This window comes from Saccopteryx leptura, chromosome 1 (assembly GCF_036850995.1).
Source record: "Saccopteryx leptura isolate mSacLep1 chromosome 1, mSacLep1_pri_phased_curated, whole genome shotgun sequence".
Taxonomy (NCBI): domain Eukaryota; kingdom Metazoa; phylum Chordata; class Mammalia; order Chiroptera; family Emballonuridae; genus Saccopteryx; species Saccopteryx leptura.
The window spans coordinates 229,923,470-229,944,971 of record NC_089503.1 but is presented as its reverse complement, the minus strand read 5'-3'; the positions used below and the strand labels follow the sequence as shown (position 1 = coordinate 229,944,971).

At 37.1% G+C, this 21,502-nt stretch overlaps 1 protein-coding gene across 1 annotated transcript in view; it reads right to left on the bottom strand.

Annotated features, from left to right (window-relative positions):
• PDGFC (platelet derived growth factor C) overlaps positions 1-21,502 on the bottom strand; it is a 198,897-nt gene that overhangs the window by 69,316 nt on the left and 108,079 nt on the right. Inside the window, exon 2 of the mRNA XM_066387576.1 lies at positions 10,093-10,288. Coding sequence (XP_066243673.1) covers positions 10,093-10,288 — 196 coding nt within the window. The remainder of the gene's footprint in view (positions 1-10,092; positions 10,289-21,502) is intronic.

Sequence of the window (21,502 nt, the reverse complement as noted above, 5' to 3'; positions counted from 1 at the left end):
ATATAGGAACAGATCCTGTCTCTCTCTTTCTTTCTTTCTCTCTCTTTAAAACCAATAAAATTAACATTAAAAAAAATGATTGACTTCTTTAAAAGGCAGGCTATATCAAGAGCTAGGATCTGAACAGAGTCTAACTCTCCAGGATGCAGTGCCAGCTGCCCTGAAGAAAGTATATTATTTGAACGTTTGCATAGCAAAATATCATTAACATAATTTACGCAATATAACTGCACAAAACATTAAAGAAGCTGGGAGAAGAAACACCAATATAAGAATATATGTAATATTTGTACATTTATAGGTCCTATTTTATTGATCAGTGCTCTCCTGTTCTTGCTCGGTTTTTCTCTTTTTGGTAAAATGTTATAAATAGATTACTGGCTGGCTAGCTAGCTAGCAATCTGGATATTCCTTTGGTCCTAGAGTTTGTCCACTGTGCCAACTAGACAAACTAAAGAAGAAATCTCATTGTTATCCCAGTGAGAGCAAGGCGGCAACTGAAAGGACAGACGTGACACAGGAATAACATCACAATATTCCCCAGATTCTCAGAGTGTGAACTGAAAAACGCTTCTTGAGTTAATGTGTAAAAGTGATCTCTGGGCAAGAACCAGACAGGAAAGGTGGAGAAAAAAGGCAAAGAAGAAAAGGCAACACTGAGGGTAGGAGAAGAAAAAATAAGATCTAAGAAAAAAGGTAAAGTCTTCATGAGAGTAAAACACTGACTGAACCAGACATGAGTTTTGGGAATTACAGGATAAATTCCTTCTCTACTTAAAATGTTGATTTTGAACATTTCAAAACATAAAACCAAAACATCTCATTAGCCAAGGGCAGAGTCGCTTGATCTCAGACTTGGTCAGATCCCCACCCTTCATTTTAAGCCCTTTTGGGAAGATTTTTTTTTTTAACATTACAAAAGTAATTGCTACAGAGGTCAAAGGATAACAAAACTATAAATTATGCCATTAAACTAACTATACTCAAGAGCTGCTGAAAGGACACTGGCAAAATCTTCGCTCTAAAGAGAACTTCATTCTGTGGCAAAAAGTGCAGGTAAGAAAAAACAGTAATTGTGAATTTGAAAGACGCACTTCAACTCCTTCTGGCTCTTATCACCAATAGTGGAGATTGTTATTTTTGTACCACCAACAGCTCTTCCTCTTTCTGATGGGAAAAAAAAACTGTTTTGCTTTCAGGGGCAATTTCTCCACCAATCACAGTTGATTGCATGGCTTTGGGATGGGCACATGACCCAAATCTTGACAAGCACAGTAACACATGGCTTAGCCCCTCTATGGTAATGGGTCCAGGGATGGATACTTAATTCATAACAGGCCAATCAAAACTCTTCCAAGAACTTTTACAGAAGTCCCTGTCTCCTTCAAAGATGGCAAGTGCTAAAATCTTGGCACTTCTGGCCTGACCAGGCAGTGGCACAATGGGTGGAACATCAGTCTGGGATGCTGACAACCCAGGTTGGAAACCCCAAGGTCATCGGCTTGAGCACACGCTCACCAGTTTGAGTGCAAGGTCACTGGCTTGAGCATGGGATCATAGACATGACATTATGGTTGCTGACTTGAGCCCAAAGATCACTGGTTTGAAGCCCAAGGTTTCTGGCTTCAGCAAGGGGTCACTGGCTGGAGCACTGCCCGCCCCCATCAAAGCATGTATGAGAAAGCAATCAATAAACAACTAAAGTGCTGCAACAATGATTTGATGCTTCTCATCTCTCTCTCCCTTCCTATTGGTCTGTCCCTACCTGCCAATCTCTCTCTCTTATTAAAAAAAAGGAAAGAAAAGAAAAAAAAAGAAAGAAAGAAAATCTTGGCAATTATGTGATTTTCTCTACCATTTTACATAGACAGGCTGAAAAAAAAGTCATTCACAGGAAAACAAATGTATACAGGCAGAAAACAGTAAACAGAGTTGATGGCATCATTCAGAACGCAGGTAAAGAGTAGTCCTGAAATTTTTAGTAACATAATCCAAACATTTTCTTTTTAAACCTGTTACAGTCACTAGCTAATTATTAGTGGGTATTTGAAACTAAGAGTCTGAAAGTTAGTTATACATCCTTGTATAAATACCACCATTTTCAATGGGTGCAACTATTTATTGGAGAAATGTTTTGTTAAGGCACAGTGATAGCAGAATTGTAATATTTCTGGACATGGTGCAGTATTGGTCAGCATCACTTGCTCTTCTGAAAGCTCAGGTGAACCTGGACTAACCCTCAGAGAGAAGAGGAAGGCCATTTCTTCTCTTTAATATAATAATGATCATTTAACAGTGCAAGTTATTCCTTGGGTTGTCTAATAAGAATATGTCTAGTGTCAGAAATGTTGAAACTGGTCAATTTGTTCTTCCTATAACTTTTGCCTTGGAGCAAAAGAGAATGTAACCTTGAAATAAAAGGTACTGAAAATGTGTAGGTTTTCTTTGCACACACACGTGGGTACAGACACACTCACCCTCCTATCCACCCCCACCACACACAGAGTGTTCACAATGAAAGGAGGAATGGTAAAAGGGCAGTATGCTTTCTGTGACTGGATCAATCAAAAAGAGGTCATTAGGAAAAAAAAAGAGTTCATTAGGCAAAGTGTAAGTCTGAAGGAATATTGACCCATAAAATTTTGTGTTTGAGAAAAAAAGTTCCTCCAACTATTCCAATTGCCTTCAAACTCTCCTCCAACCTATTCTGCATGCTTCTATAAGTATTTTCTTTCTAAAATATATGACCCTGTTTGCAACAAACCCTTAGTTTCTTTTTTTTAAAACTGTCAACTTCTGACAATGTATGAAAGGAAGTCCAAAGCCATCAGTTTAGTAGTCATAGTTCTTCACTATTTGGTCTAATCCATCAGTACAGCTTAACCTTTACCACATTTCCAAGGCATCTCATGCTCCAGAGAAAATCATCGTTTGCCAATTATTCTCTACTTACACCACCTTTAGTATAACTCAGTCTGGACTGCTTATTCTTCTTTAGTCCACCTATTATTTTCTTCTAACTTATACTGAAAATCCATCAGGTGTTAGCTATGAAACTCTTACCTATTCTTCAAGATCTAACATCCATTGTATTTCCATTATCTCCCAAATTATAACAAATCCTTCTGTACTTTAATACTTACATCACTCTTCCTTATAACAGAGTACTGTAGCCATCACTGCTGTTTGCCTACACAGCTACAATGCATCCTCCCCTTCTTTCTTAAAACAGAAGTGATTTGGGTAGGTAACCAACCCTACATGTGCTTCGAAACAGATGGGCAAATGTTTCGGGGGATGAATAATGCATTCCCTAAGCCAATCGGATTCCCCTTTCCCTTGCCAGGGGTTGAGGTAAGCATACCACAGAAAGTAGCCATACCATCATCCATGACACCAAACCTCATCTGGTCTTACAGCAATGGGCCACAGTGTACCTTAAAAAGGTACTGATGCTTTTTGTTTAACCTATCTTTTTGCCTTGCCATCATGAACAAGGCCAAAATTCTGAATTAAGAATCCAATTCCCAGCTGCATGTCCTTACAGCTGTTCTGCAGATTCAGAAAAGGAATCAGAATGTAAGTTAAGGACTACATGTGTTAACTTTGGATCACTCAGGGCTAAATTTAAGGTCACCTAAGCAAAACAGTGACTACTGTAACTTTTTCCTTGCTCAGTTCTTTTAAGGTGTTTATAAAAATATTTTTCTTGGAAAATCAATTCTTATGATGCACTTATGGATCTCCAAGGTTACTACCAGCCAAGTAAACAATATCCACTTCCTTTATTCCAGTTTTATTGTCATGCAACTATATTTTTATATAGTTTTTATAACACAATTGTTTCCTTCTAATTTTATCACACACAGCCTATACTGGCATTGTAAAATGGAAGAAACCTATACTATCCTTGAGAACTATATCTAGTACAGTAATTTCTGAGGTTTGCTAGGCAGGGTAAATGCAAGCACACCCAATTCTCAACAATACATTATAACAATTATTTATAGACTGCTACTGGTAAGATACACAATTATGGTATAAGCTAGAAAATGGTCAACAAAACTATCTAAATATAATCAACTACAATAATAATGGTACTCTGTATTTACCATATCCTGAGATTGGTGGTATTTTATTTTATTTGCCTGTCTACTCATCTGTCTGCTCCTTTACCCAGACTAAGCTATTTCCTACTCACTGCTGTCACCCATTACCTACCACAGTGCTCACATTCAAGGGCCTGTTGAATGTAAAAGTAAATGAGCAAGTACTAATGCTATCTTAATTTTATTATAAACAGCAGGAGGAGAGAAAAATGTCAAAAATTTTTTTTTCGTTTTTATAGAAAAATAATATGTTTTTATCCCCTTAAGTTATGAAAAGTGAAACATCTATTCATTTCATTTAGCATACTTAGCATTTCTATAAATCATGAACTTTTTTTAATTGGACTGGTTATTTTCTCCAAAATTAACTTGGTTGTTTTGGTGAAAAGGGGGCATTATTTTATTTATTTATTTTTGTGACAGAGAGAGGGACAGACAGACCGAAAGGGAGAAAGATGAGAAATATCAATTCTTCATTGTGGCACCTTAGTTGTTTATTGATTGCTTTCTCATATGTACCTTGACTAGGGGGCTACAGCAGACTGAGTGACCCCTTGCTCAAGCCAGCGACCTTGGGCTCAAGCTGGTGAGCCTTGTTCAAACCAGATGAGCCTGTGCTAAAGCTGGTGGCCTAAGGGTTTTTTTTTTTGTGTGTGTGTGTGTGTTTTTCCTGTATTTTTCTGAAGCCAGAAACGGAGAGAGACAGTCAGACAGACTCCCATGTGCGCCCGACCGGGTAGATCCCGGCACACCCACCAGGGGGCGATGCTCTGCCCACCAGGGGGTGATGCTCTGCCCCTCCAGGGCATCGCTCTGTTGCAACCAGAGCCACTCCGGCGCCTGGGGCAGAGGCCAAGGAGCCATCCCCAGCGCCGGGGCCATCTTTGCTCCAATGGAGCCTCGCTGCAGGAGGGGAAGAGAGAGACAGAAGGAGAGGAGGAGGGGTGAAGAAGCAGATGGGCGCTTCTCCTGTGTGCCCTGGCCGGGAATCGAACCCAGGACTTCTGCACGCCAGGCCGACGCTCTACCACTGAGCCAACCGGCCAGGGCCGACCTAAGGGTTTTGAACTAGGGTCCTTTGTGTCCCAGTTCAACGCTCTATCCACTGCACCACCGCCTCGTTAGACAAAAAAAAAAAAGGCATTATTTTAAATTGACAGATTGGTCAATCCTTCCTTTTCAAATGCTATCTCTTATATTTCTTTTTTGTAAAAATTTACATATAATGAGTAGATTATTTACTTCAGAAGAGGAGCAAACAAAACAGAATTTAAAAAAAGTTTTTTTACTAAAAATGTACCCTCCTAAGACACCATATGTCACTACCATCAGAAGCCTTGCACAAGACAAAAATCAGTAAATAATAAGTAAGGTATAGCAGTGTAAAGCAGAGCACTAGAACAATAATAATACATTCATGCTTGACTTTTATTATATTTATTTACAGGCACAAAAACCCAAATAATATTCATGTCTCAGCTCTTCCACTAGAGACCTTCATAACACACAAACATAAAACACACACACACACACACACACATACACCATTCATCCTTCCCCATCTAGTTCCACTCCATACTTTCTACATATCCTATTTTTTCTTCATGACATCAATCTTTAATAGCATAAATATACAACTCATATTATATTATCTTTTTATTTATAAAAGACAATTTGAGAAGGGCACTAGGGCTTTGGGAAAAAGTCAAACATGTTATCTGAGTCTATCTTCTTTTAAAGGTACAACTAAAATAGAGGTTCAGAATTTTTAGATTCCCCTATGTTTCAGACTAGAAGAAAATATTTTAAATGGGGGAGATTAAATTATTATAGCAAATTTAAGAAAGAGGTGGGAATGTTTGTATTTTATTTTAATAGTGCTATCAAGGAGAAGAGTTGAATTTACAATTTTTTATTTATATTTTTATATTTAGTGAAAGGAGGGTAGGCAAAGACAGACTCCCACATGTGTCACAACCAGGATTCACCTGGCAAGGCCACCAGGGGTCAATGCTCTGCTCTTCTGGGGCCTTGCTCTATTGCTCAACAACGAAGCTCTTCTTAGTGCCTGAGTCAGAATCTATGGAGCCATCTTAAATACTCACTTGCCAACTCACTCCAATCAAGCCATGGATGCAGGGGGGGAAGAGAGGGAGAGAGAGAGAGAGAGAGAGAGAGAGGCAAGAGGGGTAGAGGTGGAGAAGCAGATGGGCACATTTCGTGTGTGTCCTGACTGGGAATCAAACCTGGGACATCCACACAATGGGCCAATATTCTACCACTGAGCCAACCAGCCTGTGCTGAATTTATCATTTTTTAAAAACAAATTTTAAGCTTAAATGTAAGAGTACCAGGCCTTCTGAGGAAATACAAACAACCCCCCCCACCACACACACACACACACATACACAAAAACCACTTTACCTTTTTGACAATGGTCTACATTCCAGCCACATGGTTTACAAAGTTAGGCAGAAAAGTCCTCTTGGTATGTTATAACTCAAATTGTTGAATAAATGATTAAAAGAAAACCATTGTTTTTAATGACATTTAATTATAAGAGAAATAAAAGGAAGTCTTTGGAGGCCAGATAAGCACACTAAATCAAGATTTCAGTGGTGTGAATGGGCTCTGGAATCCTGGAGGTATCCGCTGAACCCTGGTGTATAAGAGTAGAAGTTTAATGAGCCACTGATGGTATAGGAGAAGCCTGAGGCTAGATGTAAGCCTGTTCCTTCTTTCTCTCTCCTGCTACCCACATTACTCCCTCTGAAATGAACCACTCAGTGGGAAACTCCACAGCTACATCAGCAATTACTCTGATGACTGACTTCTCAAAGGCTGTAAGACAGAATGGTATCTTCAAGTTCTTAAGGAAAAAAATAAACACAGCCCCAAATTTTATATTCAAGCTGACTAACTTCTTTCTGAGAATAAAGGTAAAATAAAGAAATTTTCTATAAGTAAATCAGAAAAAATCAAGAACTACATGACTCCATACATTGGTGGGACATAAAAACGAGACTAAGAGACATGGACAAGAGTGTGGTGGTTACCGGGGGTGGGGGGGAGGGAGGGAGTGGGAGGGAAGGAGGGAGAGGGGAAGGGGGAGGGGGAGGGGCACAAAGAAAACTAGATAGAGGGTGACGGAGGACAATCTGACTTTGGGTGATGGGTATGCAACATAATTGAATGACAAGATAATCTGGACATGTTTTCTTTGAATATATGTACCCTGATTTATTGATGTCACCTCATTAACATTAATAAAAATTTATTTATAAAAAAAAGAAATTTTCTAATAAATAAAATAGTATTTACTACCAACAAGTTTTCACCTAAGAGACCATTAAAGACTATACCTCAGGAAGAAATGGAAAACACGCAAAAAGTTGACAAATGAGTATAGCTATTGATTACATGAAATAGCAAAAACAGTGGCTTGCTTGTGAGAAGGTAAAAAATACAAAACTAAAATCTGCAGTAATTGCCACTTACATGCTAATGAAAAGTGGGTTAACTATAGTGAGAACCAAACCATCTTGAACAAAAAAATAAAACCACCTATCAGTGAACTCTTTTCAGTAACATGACATTACTATAGTATTTTATTGTCATCGTTACTGCTCAAGCAAATAACTTTACCATTCATTATAAACACCTCCCAAAAGAACTATAACTCCTCCAACTGAAAGTTTCAACATTTCACTATCTAACATTGCTAAAGTCCTTGCCTGGAATTTCCTTGTTTGTTTACACCTATTCTGAACTATTAAATCCTGATCCTTATCCATTCTTAACCAAGTCTCCACAATGAAAGATCCATTTTTTGGTCTTGCTTTTCCTCCCAGACTTGACTAAAGCTGTCAAGTTGTTTTTTTCAGGCTCCAAGGTAAGCAATAAGCTCAGCTCTGTCTTATTGACATAGTGTGATGGTAGCTGGGAAGTTAGCATTCCACAATAGTTAAAATGTTCTCAAGTCATTCTATATTTTAGGAAGGAGGTATACATTGATTGGTTTTAGATACCATATTTAGTTAAATATGCATTTCAAAGGTAGCCATTAGAAACAGATTAAGTATACAATGGTGTACTATGTACATCAAGGTAAACAAACAATCTAAGCTACCTGCATTAACATAAACTAAATTAAAAAACCTATTGTTTAGTTTTGCTTGTTTTGAAATGTGTATCAAGTCATAAAAGTAAACACTCAGTATTATCCCACTGATACACATTTCAGGCAAAAAAAAAAAAAAGACTTTTTATAGGACAGTACAAAGGAAAATATATACATGTGGTAAAATTATGGAGAAAATTGGCAGATAAAGTAATAAACAAACAAAGTTAAGACCTTAATTAAATGTTTCAAGACAAGGGGTATAATTGGAGAAGAGCAAAGTGAAGAAACTTCAGAACTTTGGGAAGAGTCACTGTCACTTTTCTTAAGGTGTCTTGTATTATGTGAGTTTAGTCACAACCTATGCTAGGCATACTGGATGATAGTTTAATTTTTATAATTTAACTATTAACATACATTATATACATACGCACTTAACTATGTGCACACACATACACACACACAATACATTCTCTCCCATAACACAGTCCACTAGGTGTATAGGTATCATGAAGCCCTGTGCAGGTATCATAAAGTCCCATTGACCTGTGGGTATAGGAACTAGGGCATAAGACACAAGAAATTGTTAACACTCTGGCTAATGCTATTGTTGTAATATGGTCCTTTGTCTCTTACCCAAGAGTCTCCTGTCTTCTATCAACATCCATTAAATTGAGGTAGGCTAAATTGCTACTTTGCAGGTAGGATAAAATCTTGTCATTCATAATTTTTGACAATATTATGAAATCTTATATATAAAAAAATACATAAGGTGCAGTATATAACATAAAAAAACTACTGAATATGGCTTTTAGCATGGGGGTTTAGGTATAGAAGGTGAATAATATCTAGGACAGCTACTTTACTGCTCTGTGTCTCTACAGATGGCTAGGACAGCTTCTATGCTCAAAGTTTAACATTATTGATTCAGAAAAAAATACCATGAAATGCATAGTTGCAGAATGAAGAAATGTGAAAAAAAATCTAACCGTATAAATGTTAAAGATACAATTTATGATTATGGCAAGTACAAAGTTATTTTATCTGCATTGAAATATTTATCTGTAATATACCATAAAATAAAAATTCTCTTTTAACTTGTATATCAAAGAAAAATAATGAAGAACCCCACAAAGAAACTCAAGTAAAATATTTTTATGATTACAAATGCCACTGAAGTGAAAAATCTTCAATAAGACCACCCAACCTTGACAAGTGTATTCACATAGGATTTAAAGAGTAATATTTGTATGACATATAGTAGGTGGTCTTTTGCGTGGATGAAATACTCCTGCTGACTTTGGTTCATGAATGCTTCTAGGAGAATTATAATAAATTTCTATCAGCCAAACCAATATGTTAACTTAAATTTCTAATTCTGCTTTCAGAAATGTATTTTTATGATAAAATATTCAAATTCCTCAGTCCTTTGAGTGTGGATATATCCACATGTGTACTTGTGAATATTGCTTTGTCTTTTAATAGTTTATTGTTTATTTCATTGATTTAACTATCAGTAGGATTAAATGTAAAATTTTCAGCACTAATGGTAACATGTTTTCTGGCATAACTTCATTCCTTTACTTGGCTTTTTAAAAAAAAATATATTCTTTATTTTAAATTATTTTACCATAAATCATCTCAAATTATTTTCAGAAGTAGATAGAAGCTCATGACTGTAATGTATATGAATGTATATTCTAATTTTAAATGAAATATAGCTTAAATAAGGTTGCAAATTTCTTGGATCATCAGTAAAACAGAACAGAACAGAATAAAGGATGTCATTTAAAATCAAAATGAAGCGACTTGAGAGACTAACAGTTGTTATAATCTGTTGGAATTTTAAGTATGATAACTTACTTGCATATGTCATCTTCTGGTTCTTCAAGCCCAAATCTTTCATCAAATGTAAGTTGTATCCCTACATTTTCCTCTACTGCTACTAATTTCCATACCAAGACCATATTTCTTGGATAAGTATGAGGAAACTTTGGGCTGTGAATACTTCCATTAGTAGACACAGTAATAATTCTCTCATGCTGGGGATCTTGTACTCCTAAAACAAAAACATAGGCATAGACTTACATTTAGAACAGATATTTCATAAAGTATAGGTTTCAAAATAGTATTTTTTAATCATCCACATGTTACTCCAAAAAGTATTTGGTATACTTTACACAATATAAACTAAGTACTACTTTTTCAGAATGTATCCAGGAAAAAGAAAAATTATTTTAACATTATTGAGAAAAAACTTGTGTCTATTTATATTTCAAAGAACATAGCAAATTAGTCTTTTTAAATCTGATTACTAAAATTTCAAACAACCAATTCTTTTGGTTTCCTAAAATTGCAAAAGTTAAGTTAAAGTTAAGACCCTAATTTCCAAAAACTTACCAAATATGAGTCATACTAGAACAAAAAGAAACAATTAACTCTATTTTTAAAAATACAAATTATAACTGAAGTCCCCTAATCATGATTTAAATTAACTAACTTTGAATTCATCAAAACACAGATTATCTGCCTGAGTTTAACCTAAAATAATCTTCCTGTAAACCCTTGAAAAAAGCTGGTCCCTTCCTAAACTCAGAGACATTCAAAGTGTAAGAGGTATTCAATAGGAGAGAGATTCTTTGTTGCTGGCTTTGAAAATGGAGGAGGTTATGTGCCAAGGGATGTGAGAAGCTTCCAGAAGCTGAAGGTTGTCTAAGGCTGACAGCTAGTAAGGAAATAACACCTCAGTTATAAAACCTGAAGGAACCTGAATGAGCTTGGAAGTGGACTCTTCCCTACAGCCTTTAGAAAGAAAAATCTAGTCTGGCTGACACCTTGACTGTAGCCTTGTAAAACTCTGAGCAAGGAGAGATGGCATCAGATTAGGTAGATGCACAGACTCCCAGCTCATATCACCAAACTGAATTACAAATTAATTTAGGAACAGTCATCATGAAAAACCAACTTTGGACTAAAAGAACAGGTCTCAAAAACCAAGGAGCAAAGAAGAATCCACACTGATCCTGTTATGGAGTGTGGGTGTGTGGTAGGGGTTCCCTTGTTTCCAGGAGTGAGGGGAGACTGAGGCTGAGAGTCCAGAAGGGTTCTCATTACAAGGAGAGAGACCCTGAGATATAGGGGTCTTCAGTCTCTGAACCAGAGACCCAGCCTTGAAATCCAAGGACTGGAGGAGGCAGACAGAAAGCATTGAGAGGGGAAAAGAGCAAAGTTCTGTGTGTGGGAGGCGGCAGGAGTTCCTTAAAGGGACAGAGCAGAAAATATCACTTTGCCTAGGGCCCCAGGGACAAGATGGACTGAGAGGACTGGCTTATCTTCTACAAGGAAAGTTGGGAGAGTGAAACAGATGGTGATGGGCAGAGGAATGCCTGGGATGACCTGAGAAGCTGACTCAACCAGTGCAGAGGCTGCCATAGTTTGGAGAAGGGTTGATCCCTCCACACTGCACAAGTCTAAAGTGGTTCCGGGTGACCCACCTCCAGAAAGCTCTCCAGCTCCAATCAGCACAAAAGACACAGCTGAAAGAAGGAAGTGTGGGGGAAGGGGCAGTAAGTTAGGTCTCAAGAAGATCTGAGATACAGCACCCCCTACTGAAGCTGAGAACACACCCCACCCCCAGAGAGCAGCTGGCAGAACCCGCCTTCAGATTCTCAGAGGTTACATCCACCAAGTTCCTGGATCCAGTTTCAAATAAGCCGCCTGCTGAGATCAGTAAACAAGCCTACCACTGAGTTAAGTAAACTGAAAACATACAAATTAAGACTTCAAAGTGGCTCTAAGAGGTAAGGAGACCACAACTGGAAAAAGCTTGCAAGCCACACACAGAAACAATGGGAAGCCAGAGAAACTTAAGTCATATGAATCAGCAAGATAAATCCTCAGAAAAAGATCTGGCTAAAATGAAAGTAATCAAATTACCAGATGCAGAGTATAAAATAATGAATGTTAAGATGCTTAAGGATCTCAAAGCTACAATGGATGAACTTAATCAACATCTCAAATAAAGAAACTGTAAGCATCAAAAAGGACACAGAAATCGTAAAGAATAACCACACAGAAATGACAAACACAATATCAGAAATGAAGACTACACTAGAAGGAATTAAAAGCAAGCTGGATGAAGCAGAGGATCAAATCAACAACTTAGAGAACAAGATAAGTGAAAGTACGGAAGTAGAACAGCAAAACAAAGAGGATCAAAAAGTCTGAAGAGGCCCTGGCCGGTTCGCTCAGTGGTAGAGCGTCAGCCTGGCATGCAGAAGTCCGGGGTTCGATTCCCGGCCAGGGCACACAAGAGAAGCACCCATCTGCTTCTTCACCCCTCCCCCTCTCCTTCTGTCTCTCTCTTCCCCTCCCACAGTGAGGCTCCATTGGAGCAAAGATGGCCCGGGCGCTGGGGATGGCTCCTTGGCCTCTGCCCCAGGCGCCGGAGTGGCTCTGGTTGCAACAGAGCGACGCCCTGGAGGGGCAGAGCATCACCCCCTGGTGGGCAGAGCATCGCCCCCTGGTGGGCGTGCCGGGTAGAGCCCAGTCGGGCGCACGTGGGAGTCTGTCTTACTGTCTCTCCCCGTTTCCAGCTTGAGAAAAATACCAAAAAAAAAAAAAAAAATTTTAAGAAACTAAAAGAGAGCTCTGTGACAACATGAAGAGAAACAATATCTGCATAATAGGGCTTCCTGAAGAAGAAAAGAACAAGATAGAGAACCTGATTGAAGAAATTATAGCTGAAATTTTTCCTAAATTGATACAAGAAAGAGTTACACAGGTTCAAGAAACAGAGAGAACCCCATTAAATAAGAACCCAAAGAGACCCACACCAAGACACATCATAATCAAAATATCAAAGCTAAGAGATAAAGAACACTAAAAGCTGTAAGAGAAAAATAGTTAATCAACTACAAAGGAACCCCCATAAGGATGACATATGACTTTTCAACAGAAACACTTGAGGCCAGAAGGAAATGGCAAGAAATATTCAAAGTAATGCAGAACAAGAACCTACAACCAAGACTTCTTTATCCAGCAAGGCTATCATTTAAAATTGAAAGAGAAATAAAAAGATTCCCAGACAAAAAAAAAAAAAAAACCTCAAGGAATTCATCATAACCAAACCAATGCTGCAAGAAATGTTAAGGGGCCTGCTATAGACAGAATAAAGCAAGAAAAAAAATCTAGTAAAAGAGGAATGTAGATTTTAAAAAAAATGGCAAAAAACAACTACATATTAATAATAGCCTTAAATGTAAATGGATTAAATGGTCCAATGAAAAGACATAGGGTAGCTGAATGGATAATAAAACAGGACCCATACATATACTGTCTACAAAAGATACACATAGACTGAAAGTAAAAAGATGGAAAAAAATATTTCAAGCAAATGGAAATTTTAAAAAAAGCTGAGGTAGCAATACTTATATTTGACAAAATAGACTTTAAAACAAAGGCTATAGTAAGAGATAAAGAAGGTCACTACATAATGATAAAGGGAGCAATCCAACAGGAAAAAATAACCATTATAAATATCTATGTACCTAATATAGGAGCACCTAAATATATTAAGCAGACTTTGATGGACATAAAAGGCGAGATCAATAGCAATACTATAATAGTAGAAGAATTCAATACCCTACTAACATCACTGAATAGATCCTCAAGAAAGAATATTAACAAAGAAACAGCAAAATTAAGGGACACACTAGATCAACTGGATTTAATAGATATCTTCAGAACCTTTCATCCTAAAGCAGCAGAATATACATTCTTTTCGAGTGAGCATGGTACATTCTCTAGGATAGACTCCATAAAATGAGTCTCAACAAATTTAAGAAGATTGAAATTATATCAAGAAGCTTCTCAGACCACAATGGTGTAAAATCAACTACAACAGAAAAACTGAAAAACACTCAAACACTTGGAAACTAAAAAGTATGTTATTAAATAACAAATGGGTCAACAATGAGATCAAGGAAGGAATCAAAATTTCCTTGAAACAAATGAAAAATGAGCATACAACAGCTCAAAATTTATGGGACACAGCAAAAGCAGTCCCGAGAGGGAAGTTCAAAGCATTACAGGTATACCTTAAGAAGCTTTAAAAAGCTCAAATAAACAAGTTGACTCTACATCTAAAAGAACTAGAAAAAGAACAGCAAGTAAAGCCCAGAGGTAGTAGAAGGAAGAAAATAATAAAGATCAGAGCGGAAATAAATGGCATAGAAACTAAAAAAACAATACAGGGGATCAATGAAATCAGGAGCTGGTTCTTTGAAAAAGTAAACAAGATCCATGAACCCATAGCCAGACTCACCAAGAAAAAAAGAGAAAGGACTCAAATAAATAAAATTAGAAATGAGGGTGGAGAAGTGACAATGGACACAACAGAAATACAAAGGATTGTGAGAAAATAATTGAAGAACTATATGCCAAAAAATTAAACAACCTAGGTGAAATGAACAAATTCCTTAAAAAATATAATCTTTCAAAAATCAATGTGGAAGAATCAGAAAACCTAAATATACCAATTACAACAAATGAGATCAAAACAGTTATCAAAAATTTCCCAAAAAACAAAAGCCCTGTGTCTGATGGCTTCACAGGTGAATTCTACCAAACATTCAAAGAAAAACTAATTTCTATCCTTCTCAAGCTATTTCAAAAAATTTAAGAGGAGGGAAAACTTCCAAGCTCCTTTTATGAGGCAACCATAATTCTGATTCTAAAATCAGGCAAAGACAACACAAAAAAGGAAAACTAGAGGCCAATATCCCTGATGATTTTAGATGCTAAAATTCTCAAGAAAATATTAGCAAACCGGATCCAGCAATACATGAAAAAAACCATACATCATGTTCAAGTGGGATTTATTCTGGGGAGGCAAGGCTGGTACAATATTCACAAATCAATCACTGTGATTCATCACATAAACAAAAGGAAGGACAAAAACCACATGATAATATCAATAGATGCAGAAAAAGCATTCGATAAAATCCAGCACCCATTTATGATCAAAACTCTCAGCAAAGTGGGAATACAGAGAACATACCTCAACATCATAAAGGCCATCTATGACAGATGCACAGCCAACATCATACTTAATGGGCAAAAGTTAAAAGCAATCCATTAAGATCAAAAACAAGGCAGGGTGCCTCTTATTCAACATAGTCCTGGAAGTCCTAGCCACAGCAATTAGAAAAGAAGAAGAAATAAAAGGCATCCAAAATTGGAAAAGAAGAAGCAAAACTATCATTATTTGCTGATGATATGGTACTGTGCATAGAAGACCTTAAAGTCGCAGTCAAAAAAATTACTGGATCTGATAAACAAATTCAGCAACATGGCAGGATATAAAATCAATACTCAGATCAGAGGCATTTGTATACACCAACAATGATCTGTCTAAAAGAGAAATTAAGAAAACAATCCCTTTCTCTATTGCAACAAAACAAAAATAAAGTACCTAGGAGAAAATTTAACCAAGGAGGTTAAAGACTTGTACTTGAAAAATTATAAAACATTGATAAAAGAAATCAAGGCAGATACAAACAAATGGAAGCATATACTGTGGTCAGGGTTAGGAAGAATAAACATAATTAAAATGTCCATATTACCCAAAGCAATTTATAAATTCAATACAATTCCTATTAAAATACCAATGACAAGCTTCAAAGATATAGATCACATATTCCAAAAACTCATATGGAAACAAAAAAGAACACCAATAACCTCAGCAATGTTGAAAAAGAAGAATAAAGTGGGTGATATCACACTTCCTGATGTCAAGTAATACTACAAGGTTATTGTATTCAAAACAGCTTGGTACTGGTATAAGAACAGGCATCTAGATGAATGAAACAGAAATGAGAACCCAGAAATAAACCCACACTTTTATGGACAATTGATATTCGACAAGGTTGGTAATAGCATACAATGGAGTAAAGTCAGTCTCTTCAACAAATGGTGTTTGGAAAATTGGACAGCTACCTGCAAAAGAATAAAACTAGACCACCAACTTACACCACTCACAAAAATAAACTCAAAATGGATAAAAGACTTAAATGTAAGTCATGAAACCATAAGCATCCTGGAGGAAAACATAGGCAATAAGCTCTCTGACATCACTCACAGCAATATATTTGCTGATTTATCCCCACGGGCAAGAGAAATAAAGGACAGGATAAACAACTGGGACTATATCAAACTAAAAAGCTTTAGCACAGCTAAAGACAATATGAACAAAACAAAAAGCAAACCACACAATGGGAGAACATATTCAACAATATGTCTGATAAGGGGCTTATAACTAAAATTTATAAAGAACTGTAAAACTCAATACCAAGAAGATAAACAATCCAATCAAAAAATGAGCAAAAGAAATGAATAGGCACTTCTCAAAGAGGACACACAGATGGCCAATAGGTAGATAAAAAAAATGCTCAACATCACTAACCATTAGAGAAATGCAAATTAAAACTACAATGAGATATCACCTCACACCAGTCAGAATGACACTCATCAACTAAACAACACATAATAAGTGCTGGTGAGGATGTTGAGAAAAGGAACCCTCCTGTACTGCTGGTGGGAAGACAGACTGGTGCAGCCACTGTGGAAAACAGTATGGAGATTCCTCAGAAAATTAAAAATGGAACTGCCTTTTCACCCAGCCATCCCACTTTTAGGAATATATCCCAAGAACACCACATCAATGATTCAAAAATAGAAATGCACCTCCATGTTTATGGCAGCATTGTTTATAATAGCTAAGATCTGTAAACAGCTCAAGTGTCTGTCACTGGATGAGTGGATTAAAAAGCAGTGGTACATATATACAATGGAATACTATGGGGCCATGAAACAGAAGGAAATACTACTTTTTGCGACAACATGGATGGACCTGGAAACTATTATGTTAAGTGAAATAAGCCAGGCAGAGAAAGAAAAATATCATATGACCTCACTCATTTGAGGAATCCAATGAACAATGTGAACTGAGGAACGGAATAGAGACAGAGGAGAGATCAAAGGGTCCAGAGAGAAAGTGGACAGAGGGATAGAAGATGATAGGATGATAGGGGGGGATGAGAGCAGAAAAGGAAATCCTGGAGGGAAGGAGGAAGGGCATTACGGGGAGGGGGACAAGGGGGTTGTATTGGAGAACATGGGGGAGGGGATGATGTATTCGGGGGGACACCAGAATCTCTGTAAACACAATAAATTAAAATAAAAAGAATAAAAAAGAAAAGTATAAAACCTAAATGAAGAAATTATCCCATTTTATTAAGACTTGAGCAGAAGCATGACATGACCCTGAATGGGTAGAATGGGATGGTCACCTAGCTTACAGGGCCCTCCTCTATGTGCCCCACTCTTTAGTATATGTGTTGCCGAAGCGAGCACTGGGCCCCACTCTAGCTCTCTGACTACATCTCCTCTTACTCTCTGTTGCTTTCCTTATTCCAGCTACCCAGGCCTTGCTCTTCTTTGAACACTCTGGATATGCTTTTATAAGTTCCCTCTTACTGGGAATGCTTTTCCCAGGAATCTGCATAACTTGCTCCCTTATTTCCTCTATGTCTTTGCTCCAATGTCATCTGCTTAATATATCTTTACCTGGCCACTCTATTTTAAATTGTATTTTGTTCTTTCTCTGTCCTCACTGTACCCATCCCTGCTTCATTTTCTTCCATAGTTCTTGTTACCCTCTGACATCCTAACTAGTTTGCTTCATTTTGATTCTTGTCCTTCTCCTTCTTTATCAAGTGCTCCCTTACATTCCATGAGGACCACTCTACATCCCAAATACTTAAGAGAGTTCTTGGCACAGAGTAGATGCTCAATAAATATTTGTTGAAAAAATGAATAGATGTATTATTATTATTATAGTTAAAGAAGCAAAAGTAATTATTAGTTTTCAAACAAGAAAACATTGGTCAATAAATATACAAAAAAAGTGTTCTGCTTCATAGGTAACCAAAAGAATGCTAATTGAAGTGACAATGTGATGCCATTTCTCAACTAGCACATGGCAAAGGTAACAGAATGACAGTATTTGAGATTGATTAGAATATAATTAAATACAATCTCATATTCTTCTGGTGGAAATATAAATTTTTTTTCTAGGAAACAAATTGCCTAAGTGTTTTTAGAGCCTTAAAATGCTTGGATTTTTTTTTTTTTTGAGGAATTAACTCTACAATTAGGAAATAATCAGAGAGATATGAAATAATTATGCACATAGATGTTTATCACAGAATTATTTGCAATCTTTAAAAACTGAGTCTCACCTTAAAAAGGAGGTGACCGATTTGTACACTGAAAATACAAACCATTGTTAAAAGAAACCAAAGAAGATAGTAATAAATGGAAAGAGCTCCCATGTAAATGGATTGGAAGACTCAGTGTCATTCAAATGTCCATGCTAACCAAAGTGATCTACAGATTCAGTGCAATCTCTATCAAAATCCCAATGACATTTTTGTAGAACTATAAAAAATCCATCCTGAAATTCACATGCAATCTCAAGGGATCCCATATAGCAAAACAATCTTAAGAAAGAACAGAGTTGATGACATTATACTTTATGGTTTCAAAACATACTACAAAGCAGTAGTAATCAAGACAATGTGGTACTAGCATAAAGAGAAGTCTAGAGAACAATGGAAGAGAACAAAGAACCTAGAAATAAATGGTGCATATATGGCCTAATGATTTTCAACAGGGTGCCAAGACTACAAAATGGGGAAAGGCCAGTCTCTTCAACAAACGGTTTTGTTAAAATTGGATAGGCACATGCAAAAGAATGAGTTTAGACTCATACCTTACACCATGTATAAAAATTAACTCAAAAATTAAAGACCCTAATGTAAGACCTAAAACTATAAAACCCTGAGAAGAAACACTTCAGGACATTGAGTTTGACCATGACTTCCTGGATATGGCACCAAAAGCACTGGCAACAAACAAAAAATGGACAAACAGAAGTGCCCCAGGAAACAACAGAGTAAAAAGGTAACCTATGAAATGAGAGAAAATATTTGCAAATCATATATCTGACATAGGGTTACTATTCAGAATGTAAAAGGAACTTTTACAACTCAACAACAGACAACCTGGTTTTAAATGAGCAAAGAATTTGAATAGACATTTCTCAAAAAAAGACATACAAATGGTCAGCAAGCATGTAAAAAACTGCAGAGCATCACTAAATGCAAATCACAACCACAATGAGATACCACTTTACACTTATTAAGATGGCTTCTATCAAAAGAATAGAAAATAAATGTTCATAAGGAAATTAAAATCTTTGTGCACCACTCTAGAAATGTAAAGTCGTGCAGTTACTGTGGGAAACAGTATAGTGGTTGCTCAAAAAATTAAAAATAGAAGTATTATCTGATCAGCAACCCCACTTCTGGGTATATATCAACATAATGCAAACAGGACCTCAGATATTTGCACCCCCATGTCTATCAAAGCACTTTTCATAATAGCCCCAAACCGGAAGCAACCAATATGTTTACAAAGAAAATGTGGTAGATAAATCCAGTGAAATACTATGTAGTCTTTAAAAAAGAAGGAAATCCTGTCACATGTTATAAAACATGGATAAAACCCAAAGACATTATGCTAAACAAATCACAAAAGGACAGATACTGTATGAGTCCATTCATATGAAGTATCCAAAATACTGAAAATTGTAGAAAGTAGAAAATGGCTACAAAGGTTGGGTGGGAAAGGGAGGAGGGGGAACTAGTGGGTTTCAGCTTTACAAGATGAAAGAGTCCTAGAGATCTGTGCACAACAATGTAAATATACTTAACGCTATTGAACTGTATACTGAGAATGGTTGAGATGATAAAATGTAATATTACGTGCTGTTGTTTTTTTTTACCTCAATAAAAAACAAGTATGATAATAGTTAAATAAAAACAAAACAAAACAAAAAATTAAGCAAGAACCTAGTCACACAATACCCAGTCTTCTGACCTATGGAGTGAATGAAGAATAAAGTGTGTTTAAAACTGCTATATTGAGGCTTTTGAAGATGGCAGCAGAGTAGGTGGACGCACAGATGCCCAGCTCTCAACACCAAACTGGAATACAAATCAATTTAGGAAAAATCAGCATGAAAAACCAACACTGAACTGCAAGAACAGCTCTCAAAAACCAAGGAGCAAAGAGGAAGCCACAATAATCCTGGTAAGGAGTGCCTGAATCTCCTCTGCTTACAGGAACAGAAGGGGGGGGGTGAGGCTGAGAGCCCAGAGAGGATTTCACAGAGGAAAAAGAGCAGAAACTACTGGTCACAGCCACTTACCTGACGACCAGGGAGCAAGGTGGGTTGAAAAGACCAGCTTATCTCCCAAGTGGAAAGGACAAGGAGAGGGACAGACTGTGAGGGGCTAAGGTATGCAAGAAACGAAATAAAAAAGCTGACTCATTTGTGCTGGAGGCGGCCATAGCTGGGGGAGGGACTGAACCTTTCACAAAACAGAGCTGAAGTGCTTCCAGATCAGAGATCTCCGGACATCTATCCAGCTCCAATCAGCTCAACAAGACACAGTTGAAAACAAGAAGTGGGGAGGAAGGGCAGTAACTCAGGTCTCCATGGAGATCTGAGATACACCTCCCCCTACTGAAGCTGAGAAAAAACCCTGCCCCCAGTGAGATTAGTTGGTGGAAGAGACCTTCAGCGTCTCAGGTTACACCCACAGCATTCCTGGTTACAGTTTCAAGGAAGCCCCCTGCTGAGATCAGTTAACAAGACTATCATCTGTTAAGAAAACAAACAAATCAAGACTTCAAAGCTGCCCAAATCCGAAAGTGGATTACAAATAATAGCTGATACCAACCCAAGAAGACCTAGAAATAACACAACTGAAAACTGGAGGCAGACAACACCAAGCCTAGACTCAACCAGTCTACAAATAAAACACCATTATGAGAAGAAAAAGGAGTGCAACCCAAATGAAACCACAAGAGACACCTTTGAGAGATGAGCTGAGTGATATGGAAATAATCAAACTTCCAGATGCGGAGTTCAAAATAATGATTGTAAGCATGCTTAGGGATCTTAGAACAACAATGGAGGGGCAGTTTGAAAATCTAAATAAAGATATAGCAAGTATAAAAAAGGATATTGAAATATTAAAAAAGAGTCAGTCAGAGATGACAAATACAATATCAGAAATGAAGACCACAATGGAAGGAATTAAAAACAGGATGGATACAGCTGAGGATCGAATCAGCGAGTTGG